The sequence below is a fragment of the Sminthopsis crassicaudata genome, chromosome 6, assembly GCF_048593235.1.
Source record: "Sminthopsis crassicaudata isolate SCR6 chromosome 6, ASM4859323v1, whole genome shotgun sequence".
In the NCBI taxonomy this organism is placed as follows: Eukaryota; Metazoa; Chordata; class Mammalia; order Dasyuromorphia; family Dasyuridae; genus Sminthopsis; species Sminthopsis crassicaudata.
Window position 1 is genome coordinate 205,093,067 of NC_133622.1, and position 12,057 is coordinate 205,105,123.

A 12,057-nucleotide genomic window follows, 5' to 3' on the forward strand; every position below is an offset into this window, starting at 1 on the left:
TTCTTCCATTTAACAAACCTCTCTTTCCCCTCTGTGAAATTTAAGTTAATCTCTTCTATATGTTTGCTTTATGGAGAGTGACAATGGTCAGGCTTTCTCTAGAAGACAATGAATTAATGTGCTCTAATCTTCTTTAGCCCAGGGGTTCCTAATTTGTTTTGTGTCATGGACCCCTTGGTGGTCTGATGAAACTGTGGATACCACCTAAGAGAAGAGTTTTTAAATGCATGAAATAAAATCCATTGGATTATAAAGAAAAATAATTATATTGAATATTAATATAGACATAAAAAGTCAAGTAGATCCTAGGATAAAAACCTTCCTTTAACATTTCCTCAAAGTCAAGGAACAAAGTAGGATAAAAGGAGGTAGAATGGCATTGCACTTTTTCTGAAGACTTAAATTTATTTCTTCTGAGTCAAAAAACTGTTACGGAAAATTCCACTTTCAGTCCCAACTCCTTTCACTGATTCACCTGCCTTCTTCCTTAACTTTCCCCTTGTCTTTTGTCTCATCAGAATTAAAGGAAGACAATCATCATTTCTACAGGTGACCTTCCCTTAGTTAAATACTTGTTTTAATTCCTAATCTTTATTTTGATCTGAGGCTATCATCTTTCAAAATTCATAAACATTTACCAAAAAGTAAAAACAAACAAAATAATTCTACCTAAACTTCCTGAAATCTTATTTTTTAAAAATGGTATGCTTATCTGGAATTATGCCCAAAAAGTTATCAAACTGTGCATACCCTTTGACCCAGCAGCGCTACTACTGGGATTATATCCCAAAGAAATACTAAAGAGCGGAAAGAGACATATATGTGCCAAAATGTTTGTGGCAGCTCTTTTTGTTGTAGCTAGAAACTGGAGGATGAATGGATGTCCATCAGTTGGAGAATGGTTGGGTAAATTGTGGTATATGAAGGTTATGGAATATTATTGCTCGGTAAGAAATGACCAGCAGGAGGAACATAGAGAGGCCTGGAGAGACTTAAATCAACTGATGCTGAGTGAAATGAGCAGAACCAGAAGATCACTGTACACTTCAACAACAATACTGTATGAGGATGTATTCTGATGGAAGTGGAAATCTTTAACATAAAGAAGATCCAACTCACTTCCAGTTGATCAATGATGGACAGAGGTAGCTGCACCCAGAGAAGAAACACTGGGAGGGGAATGAAAAGTGTTAGCACTAATATCTGTCTGCCCAGGTTGCATGTACCTTCGGATTCTAATGTTTATTGTGCAACAAGAAAATGATATTCGCACACATGTATTGTACCTAGACTATATTGTAACACATGTAAAATGTATGGTATTGCCTGTCGTCGGGGGGAGGGAGTAGAGGGAGGGGGGGTAAATTGGAAAAATGAATACAAGGGATAATATTATAAAATATATATATATATATATATATATAATAAAAAAAAAATGGTATGCTTGCTCCCTATAATGGTTTTGTTTTGGACATAGGAAATGAAAAATTGTTAAGTATAACAATTCACTGAACATAGTTATTCTATAATGAATGCCAACTATATTCAATAAGCACAATTACAAATTTTCTTTTAGTAGGATTTAAAAAATTTTTACAGCAAAGGGGAAAATCAGAAGTTTATCTTGTTATTGTTGGTTATTCTTGGAAGTCAGAAAATCATTTAAGAAAAAAAAATACAGCTAGAATGTGGTCAAAAAAGATATCCTTTCATGAACTTACTGAGAAACATATTCAAGATGTTACTAATGCAATATAAGTGATATTTTAAAAAATTAATCCTTGGGGATAAGAAAATATTGCTTCTTTGTTGAAAGACCTAATAATATACAGATAGCAGACAACTAAGAATCCCTCTGAGCCAAATAGAGCCAATGTAAAAAAAAAAAAAAAGAAATGAATCTTTTATAACAAAGCTTCTTAAATTGTTGGTCATGACCCTATATGAGATTGCATAACAGAATATGAGGGCTGCGAAATTATGATTTATTATCAGTGAATATTTGACTTATATACCTATTTTATGTACTTATATATCTGAGATTGCATAAAAATTTCTCAACACAAAGAGGAAAAACTTAAGAAGCTCTGTTTTAAGAACACAAGAATGCTAAGGGTAATTTTCTATATGTGCTTCTATCAGTTTTTCTCATCTGAAAAGACAGAACTGTATAATGAAATGACAACTGATTTTATCAGAATTCATGAACTGTCATGACTGAACAGACTGCATTTGTCAGAGGCAGCTAGGTAGTGCAGTGGATAGAAAACCAGCTCTGAAGTCAGAAGCACCTGAGTTCAAATCTGATCTCAGATACTTCCTAGCTGTGTGACCCTGGGCAAGTCACAACCCCAATTGCTTCAGTGCCCCCCCCAAAAAAGATTGTATTTGTCCTTTTAAGAAATTAAAAGCACTTAATACTTTTTCCTCTTTGAAAGACTTGTTTTTTTTTTTTTTTTTCTGTTTTTAAATAACAAACTCAAGACCAATAAATCTGGAAATTTACACATCTTAATATCAATGACTTCGTCCAATTTAGCTTGACAACTATAATAAGATTTCAAGCCAATAAGAGGAGGCCTCTAATAAAGCTTTCAATTACTAAGTGCTCAAATATTGAGCTGGGGGAATGCATGTGGGGGATGTATGAGTTGTAATAGTAATACAAAAAGGAAAAAGTAATCAGAAAAATATTAAAATACACACACAAGATGGTACTATATATGAAAGGGGTAGTGTTAACATTGTGTTAACATAAACTTAAACAACCACCATGCTCTACCATCAGAAAAATATTTGAGGAGCACTACCTTGATTTCAAATTCTTTGCCACCAAAAGAGCTGTTTATAAATATTTTAGTACTTATAGGTGCTTTTCCTTTTCCTTTTTCTTTTTTCTTTTTTTTTTTTTTTTTGATCTAGAGTTAGTGTAGACCTAGTAGTGGTATTGCTAAGTAGTCAAAAGATATGAACAGAGTGGTTGGACTGATTCACTACTCTACCAACAATTCATTAGTATATCTATTGTCCTTCCAACATTTGTCATTTCTGATATGAGGTGGTACCTCAGAGTTATTTTAATTTGAATTTCTCTAATCAGTAGTGATTTAGGGCATATATACAGATATAGATAGCTCTGAATTCTTTTCCTGAAACTATTTATATTTTTTGACCAATTATCAATCAGGGAATGGTTCTTATTTTTAAAAATCTGATTCAGTTCTATATTTCGTATTTGTTTGAGAAATAAGCTTTTATCAAAGAATCTTGCTGTAAAATTTTGTATATTAATTCATTCCTTATCTCTTTTAATTAGACTCACTTTTGTTTTTGCTTTATCTGATTGCTATCCTTACCTTATTTTTAACGTCCACTAAAGAGTATTAGATTCTGCTCTAGACCCACATTTCAACTCTATCTTTCTGTTTCATGTGTCCTTTGTAAACAACATACTTTTGGATTCCAGTTTCTTCCAGAATTCCAGAATTCTTCTGTCTGCTTCCATTTTATGAGTGAGCTCATCTTCACACATAGTTATGATTACTGTGTATTTTTCTCCATTCTATTTCTTCTTTTTTTTTCTGTTCCTTCTTAAAAGTCTATATTGTTTCTAATCACTGCTTCCCTTAATTCTCACTTTCCCCTTTATCCTCCTGCTCTTTTCTTTTCCCACTTTCTCCACTTACTTCCCTATTGCCTAAGTTACATATCTACACATGAATAAGTGCATATGTATATTCATCCCAAACTTTAAGAACCAATTCCAAAGAGTATGAGGTTAAAGCATTATCTGTCACTTCTCTCATTTCCCCTTCCATTATAAAAAACTTTTTCTTGTATGTCTCTTTTATGTGAGAAAACTTCCCCCTTCTTCAAGTGTATCCCTTTCTCAATACTTAATTTTTTTTTATCATTATCAATTCATATCCATGCCCTCTATATAAACTTCCCTTAACTATCCTAATGATGAGAAAATTCTTAGGAGTTACATATATTATCTTCCCAAAGAGGGATGTAAATAGATTAATTTGATTGAGTCTTTTACTTTTTTTGATCCTCTTGATAATTATGTTTTGATGTCAGATTTTCTATTCAGCTTTGGCTTTTTCATTAGGAATGCTAGATAGTTCTTTATTTTATTAAATATCTTTTTTTTTTGGGGGGGGGGCTCCTGAAGGATCATTCTTAAATTTTGTTGAGTAGGTATTCCTTGGTTGTAATCCTAGTTCCTTTGCCTTCAGGAATGTCATATTCCAAGCCCTATGATCCTATTAGAGGGAAGCAAGCTGTTGATAGATTAGCCTGACTATGGCTCCATAAAATTTGAATCCTTTCTTTCCAACTACTTAAAATATTTTCTTCTTAAACTTGGGAGTTCTGAAATTTGGCTATAATTCTCCAAGAGGTTTAAATTTTGGAATTATGAGGTGATAAGTGGATTCTTTCAATTTCTATTTTACCATCTGGACCTAAGATATCAGGGAAGTTTTCCTTGATAATTTCTCAAAACATGACATCTAAGATCTTTAGTTATGATTTTCAGGTAATCCAGTGACTCCCAAGTTATTTTTTTTTACCTATTTTCCAGGTCAGTTTTTTTTTTTTGATGAGATATTCCATATTTTTAATTTTGTTTTATTTACTTGTTAAACTATTTTTTTTAGTTTTGAGTCCCAAATTCCATCCCTCTCTCACCTCCCCCACCCTTAGACAGTAAGCAAATACAGGTTATATATGTACAATTATGTAAAACATTTCCATATTAGTCATTTTGTGCAAGACTTGAATAAAAGAAAAAGAATGAAAGAAGGTAAAAAAAAAAGTAGTATATATTTTTTAATATTCTTCATCATTAGTCCTTTGGGAGTACCTTAGTTCATTGTAAATTTTTCATCATATTTCACTGAGACTATTAGATATATTGACATATAATTGGGCAAATAGTACTTAAAACTGCTTTAATTTCCTTTTCATTGGTCATGAGTTCACCCTTGTCAAACTTTTTTAGTTTTCTTCTCTCTTTTTAATCAAATTAACCAATGGTTTGTCTAGTCTATTTTTTTCCTCCATAAAATTAATTCCTAATTTTATTTATTAGTTCAATGATTTTCTTACTTTCAGTTTTATAAATCTTTCCTTTGATTTTCATGATTTCCAATTTGGTATTTAACTGAGAATTTTTAATTTGTTCTTTTTTTAGTTTTTTTAGGTTGCATGCCCAATTCAGTGACCTGATCTTTATTTTATTAATCTAAGTACTTAGAGATACACAATTTTCTCTAAATACTGACTCTTGTATCACTTAAATTTCTTGTCTCTGTTTTTCCTTCTCTTTCCTTACTTGATTTTAAAGATACTTTTTGAGGTCTTCCAGGGCCTAAGATCAATTCACAACTTTTCTTTGAACCTCTGTGTATAGCTGCTTTGGTCTCATTATCTTTTTCTAAGTTTGTGATTTGATCTTATAAGTCACTATGGTATCTTTGAAAGGTCAGGTTCTTTTGTGATATTTGCTCATTTTTCCTGCCTTTATCTTGAATTTTAACTTTATCTTAAAGTTGGGCTGCATTCCCAGGGTGGAAGGGATACTGTCTCAGGCATTAGATTTTCATGCTGCTGTATTCAGAGTTAGGACTGAGGTCTATAAATTTCAGTTCTTTCAAGGTGGTATAATCTCAGAAGTGTGGACAACACTACCCTGACCTATACTGTGATCTGTGAGGAACCACAAGCATTCTTTTCTACCCAGGAAATGTGGCTGTGGTCTCTGCTGTTTCTGGTCCTCCACCTAACCCTGGGACTGTGATCCAGAACCACATATAGGTAATAAAATAGAGCCTAGAACCCTAGAGAGTCTCCTATAATCTCCTTCAGATCCATTTTCTGATCCTATTACCATCTGAGAGCTCTGGAAGCTACCACCGATTATTCTTGACAACCTTCTAGGTTACTTTGGGCTGGAAAATTATTTCACCTTATCTTTTTATTGGTTTTCTCACTTCAGAATTTATTTTGAGGTGTTGTTTTAATGTGGTTTAGAAGGGAATATGAGAAGAGTCAGGGAAGTCCTTGTCTTTACAATGCCCTCTTGGCTCTGCCCTGCTCCTGCCAACATCAAGTTTCCTTGGGCTAGAAATAAGTGCTTCACCCTAACCTTTGTTGGCCCTGCCACTGAAAAATTTGATTTGAGGTGCTATTTTAAAGTTATTTGGAGGGTTATCTTGGGAGAGTTCAGCTAATTGGTTGTCTCTAATATACAATCTGAGCTCTACCCATCTGTTTAGTTTCAACTTTTTTTCCCTGCTTATATCTCAAGGGGAGAAAGAGAGAATTTAGAGATATATACATTGGGAATTGTAGGTGAAATAAAAATAAAATATCAACAAACATTTTACATGTATTTTTTTAAAAGAATAAATTTTAAAAATTAAATAGGCTCTTCTACACCTGCATTAATTACCTATAATTTGAGTCCTGCTGATAGCCATGATTCCTTCTGTTGTAAGTTTGGCTTATGACTAACCCTGCCTGGATGTCTGATTAAGACAGATCAAGAAACTTTCCCACTCCTCTCTTTTCTCTTATTCATATTTTATCCTATATCTTTATTATAAAAACCCAAGCACAAACTTATACTAGAACCTTAAACAGCAATCAATTCACTGATTTTCACCATGTTGACACTAAATTTCTGAGAATGTAATTCCATCATTTATATATTTCTTAATGTCATATGTTTTAGGATTCTTACAAGGTGCTAAGTCAGTGGAATTGATAGAGACAATAATTATCTAATTTAGTATGGTTCAGTATGATTGGATCTGACCCTAACAAGGAGATGTTATGGGCCAGAACTTGAAATAAACTACTAAGTGGAATTGAGGAGACAGTGGTTAAATGTAGTTTAGTTTAATTCTACAACAAATAATGGTTTCCTAGTGATATGATTGGTATATCCTCAGTGTGGGGCACATAAGGAGGAGGTCTCAGGGCCAGAAGGGAGAAGCCTTCTAGAAGCTCTCAGAAGAGGAGACAGATTCATTCCATCTTCCACCTTTGTGCTGGATAGAGACTGAATTACAAACCTTTGGATTCAGAGACATTCGGAGGGAGCTGGAGGCAGAAGCTGGCAGAGGCAAAGGATTAGCGGCAGGAGCTCTCGGAACCAAGGAGAGAAATAGGCCTCTGAGAAAGCTAACCAGGCCCCAGGAAGGAGACAAGACTTTGAAGGAGACAATAAAGGAATTGGACTTTAATACCTGGCTGCACTTGTGATCATTGAACTGAAACTAAGGCTGTCTCCAGAAGTATCCCAAGAAATCTGCTCCCAGAGAATATTACATTTTAGAGAAGAATATTACAATAAGTATCTTTGAAATTCAGATAAGACCTTTAGATCAAACTATTTCACTAAATCTGTTACACTGAAAACCCTATATTTTACATAGTACTCCCCCTAATCAAGGAACAACACTAAAACTAGTATCCAAAAAACCTAAGATCTAGATATTTTTTAGTAGACAGACTGATTGGAAGAAGTAACAAAAATAGCAACAATAACAACAACAAAAGTCTACAGTAATGTGGTTCTGGCTCCAAAATGAGTTTGATATATATGTGATGTATATATTCAATACTCTTTTAGGAAAACTGAAAACATTTGCAAATTCACTTTAGTTCCCAAAAGACAAAGGCCAAACTAAAGGTTTTAACCAGGGGTTTTCATAATGTTGTGATTGACAAGAAAATGAGTCTAAAAAATGTGAGCTATTTCAACGTAGGTTGTAGAGTACCATCTGTAAAACCATGCAATTTATAGTCCCACAGCTTTAAACCAGAGCAAAAAGATTATCACCAGAAGGAGGCTGCTTTTCAATTTTGTAGACAATAAATCACCTCATTTGGTACCGTTAACATTCCTGACTTGACTAAATTGACACGAATGTAACTTACATTTTTGAAGAGCTGCTCTGCAAGTTCTCTGATGTGCTTTATCATTTTCAAAGGGTTACTTTCTTCGACTTTAATTCGCTCCACTTCAAAGGCTACCAACTGAGGAAACAAAAGCCCGTTGGTGAATTTCAAACCACATCAATTAACTGCTACATTATTAAAATGTACAAGAATCTCATATTATTTACAAATTTAAATATAAACATAAAACTATCATGCTAAGAATCAACAACCCCCCCCCCCCCTTAGGATAATGGCTATTGTTCAGGCTTCAGGTTCATGGCATAGGAGTGCCATGACCATTCTCTAATGATGTAGGATAAAACTTCCCGTTAAAAATGTTTCTGGGGCCCACAGGAGCCCTGATGATCCTCAAACTGATAAAATTGGTAACATTTAGAATTGAGGAGGTCTAAACATTTCACCAATACATGAAGTTTCATTCCAGAAAAAAAGTACATCATCTTGTAATTCTGGCCTCTTCTCCTCTGAACTACAGCCATTCAATTCACAATTAAATGTGTACTTACTTTAGAAATTGTTAAGAGGCATGCTTTCTATCTCCTCAGCAAGAAACAATTCTTCCCTCCTAGGAACCTTCGTGCAACTTTAGCACTTGTGCAATTTTGATATCATATTTATACGTCTCATTTCCTTTCTACCAGATGAAAGCTCTTTAAGGGGAGAACAGATATGCAACAGATATGGACTGGACACACACACACACACACACACACACACACACACACACACACACACACAACTGAAACTATAGACCTCCCCTTATAAGAGTAGCTGATCATCTTGCTGAGGAGACTGGGCAGGTCCCTCCCCATGCCTCCCCGCCCCCACGCTGCAGTCAGAAACACACAAACAGAGGTGTGCAAAGATTTCAGTCCGTCTCACATGCTACCTAAGGCATACATATTGTGAGCTGCCAATCCCTGCTGTGATGGTCTTGCCAGCAGCCTAAGCAGCATTCATCTCAAAAGGGAACAGAAGAGTAAAGCACTCCATCATTTTGATTTGGGCCTGGTGAACACATGTCAATTGGGAAGACTGGTTTTCAGTCAGCACAATGAACACATCATTCTGGGGGACAAGGCAATGATCTAGATACTGGAGGAATATGTAAGATAAATCATTGGTATAGTGTCTGCCTTGGAGCTTCTGCCCATCTCAAATAAAAGTCATCAGATGGAACTGACCAAAACCCTCTATGTTTTCTCATCCTGTATGAGTCCACTGATAAGCTAGAGAATTTCAATCATGTGTCTGGAGTCTACATCATATGAGAGATTAAAGAAACTGGGGCTGTTTAGAGTGGAGAAGCCTTGGGGAGAGTTATAGCAGCTGTGGCAGCGAGGTTAGAATTAGGATTACATCAGGTTTCTCACAAGGTCCTTGTCTGACCCTGTTGTTTTATCAGGGAGGAAACAAGTGCCCACAGACACTGGCAGTAAGGGTCAGAGGAAATGGAATAGGATGAGTGAAAGTCATGGGAGAAAAATAAGAATCACTACTGAACCCTAAGAACTCCCACACAAATAAGAGAGCTGCCTCAGGAGGCGGGGGACTTTTTTTCTTGGCTCTCCAAGGGTATATGGGATGGCTGTTTGTCACGTGCCTAATAGCTGAGAGTCTTTCAAGGATGGAGAGGCTTCTAAGCTTTCCTCCAATTCTAAAGTTGTGATTGTCATTTTTATAATTCCCCCAAAAACCTCTTAGACGCTGTGTTCTGGATTTCCTAATATACTGGGGATCCTGATGTCAAACAGTGTTATGATGATATACTGCATATGTCACATATTATCCTTTAAAGAGGTAAACTTGGAACCTGAGAGAGGATCTATCCCTTCATTTAGGACATCCATGTAGCTCTCAGAAGGCTGAGCTTGATAAGAAAGAGCTCAATATATTGTGCTATAAAGGCTGGAAGATTATAATTTTATTATGACTGTATTGAAATTGCTCTAAGATTTAAAGCAAAGTTACATCAAATACATTTTAAAATTAATTTATTTTCATAAAAACCCATTAGTTCCAATAAGATGTTTATTGCTTCTAATACATACTTCACTACTAAATATTCATGTAATCTCTCCAGATAATAAAATGGAATATAATTTAAATTATTATTAAATTAAATTAAAATACTTTAATCCTGTCTATACCTGTGATTACATTGGAGTAGAAAACTACCTGTGATTATATTGGAGTAGAAAATTACTTCTATCAATGCATATTGCAGCTGCTTTGCAACTTACAGTCAGAAGAGATATTAGGTGACAGTCATACAACTAGCAGTAGATGTCAAGTTGGAGTTTTAACCCAGGGTTTCTTGACTGAAACAGCTTTATATTCACTTTGTCATACACACAATTCACTCAACCTTTTTATATCATAGACTTCTTTAAAAGTCCTCTGAACCTATGAAGTTCTTATTAGAATAATGTTTTTTTAAATAGATTAGTGAAAATAATGTTTCTTTTCTGTCTAAGTTTATGTACTCCCTCAAATTTATTCATAGACCTCTCAGAAAATCAGTGGATCTCAGGTTAAGTAAGAAGTTCTTCTCTAGATAATTCATACCTCATCAAAGAGATCACAGGATCTGTATGGAGGCCCTCTGTCTGATACAAAGCCTGCAAATGCCATTCCATTAAGCACCTTAATGAGGAAATCATTTTCAACCAAACCACGCTGTCCCAAGAAAGCTGTCTGTAGAATAGAAAATAGGAAAAGGAGAGACCAATTAATAACTTCTTAAGGTACATATGGAGAAAATGTAAATATAAAAGAACAAACCCGCCAGATTTCTCTAATTCATGAGAAAGCACCACTATTTTAAAGAGTATATGATAAGGTGCTACATGTTATGTTTTGATCCTAAAAATGCTCTTTTAGAGGCAGCATGGTATTGTGGCACAACACTGGACTCAGAAGAATCTGACATGGTGATTTACTAGCTAAGTGATTATAGACAAGTCCTTTTCTAAGACACAGTCATCCCAGGACAGAACACCCAAACTAGCTAGAGTAGCCAGGAGGGAGACACAGGAGGCAGGTATCACTGAATCAAATAACCATCACCATCCTGACCATCATGTCCCTTCATTCCATGAAGATTCCATGGGATTCATCCCAAAGCCTGGAGAACACAAGGTTTTAACCTGGTACCATCAATCATCATCTTGAGTGGCAGCCCATGAGAGATGCAGCACAGCCACTGCTCCTGAAGGGACTGCAGCATTAGTTACTGAAGACCTTGAAAAGAAAGTTCTTGCCACCAAAATCTTTGGCACTGTCAAACTGTTCATCATCAAAAAAAGAAATGATTTTAACAGTGGAAATGACATGAAAGAGACTTTACTATCTGTTTTGCTCTGTTGAGACCTTTCCATCTGACCTGCCCCTGCAACCTTCATAAATGTCTCTTCTAGTAGAATGTAAGCTCCTTGAGAGAAGGGATTGTTTTGATTTGCTATTTGTATACCCAGCACTTAGCACAGTAATTCCCACATGGCAAATGTTTAATGAATGCTTCATTTAGTCATCTGAGCCATTCTCTGGCAGGTTTGTTGTAAAGATCCAACAAGGAAAAAAGTGTGATGGATTTTGTAGCATTGCTCAAGGTCACAGTGATCTTAAGAGGAAAACATCTTAGTGATACTAAAATGCTACAGAAATGTGAGCTATGATTATTTGAAAAAAATGACAAATGAAAAAAGTGCATGATGTGATAAAAAATAGAAACATGCTTATTAAAAAAGCAGATCTGATAACATCCCTGAAAAGGAAGTAAGTATCCATTTTGGAGATCTCGTAAGTTTTGAGAACCCTAAGGCTCAGAATGACAACATGTCAGAGCTCACTGGGGCTGCAGAAATCACCACTAAGGTAGATGAGGATACTTGTGACATTCCCTGGGACAAAAGGGATTTAAAAGGGATAAAGTAAATAAATGCTTTATAAATGACAAGGGCTATGTAAATGTCAATGAACATTTTTCTTATTAATTAACAGCTATGGGATTCAAAATTGTCCAATTTGCAAAAAGGACCACTGAGGTAGAGCTCCACACCATTAGTATTTGATTAAAGG

General features: G+C 35.1%; 1 protein-coding gene across 4 annotated transcripts in view; it reads right to left on the bottom strand.

Moving 5' to 3' along the window:
• Positions 1-12,057, bottom strand: part of SBF2 (SET binding factor 2) — a 448,846-nt gene that overhangs the window by 194,821 nt on the left and 241,968 nt on the right. For all 4 annotated transcript variants that reach the window (XM_074273454.1, XM_074273453.1, XM_074273452.1 and 1 more), the window contains exons 12-13: positions 10,546-10,674; positions 7,954-8,052 (exon numbers count right to left, since the gene is read on the bottom strand). In XM_074273454.1, the coding sequence (XP_074129555.1) occupies positions 7,954-8,052; positions 10,546-10,674 (228 nt within the window). The remainder of the gene's footprint in view (positions 1-7,953; positions 8,053-10,545; positions 10,675-12,057) is intronic.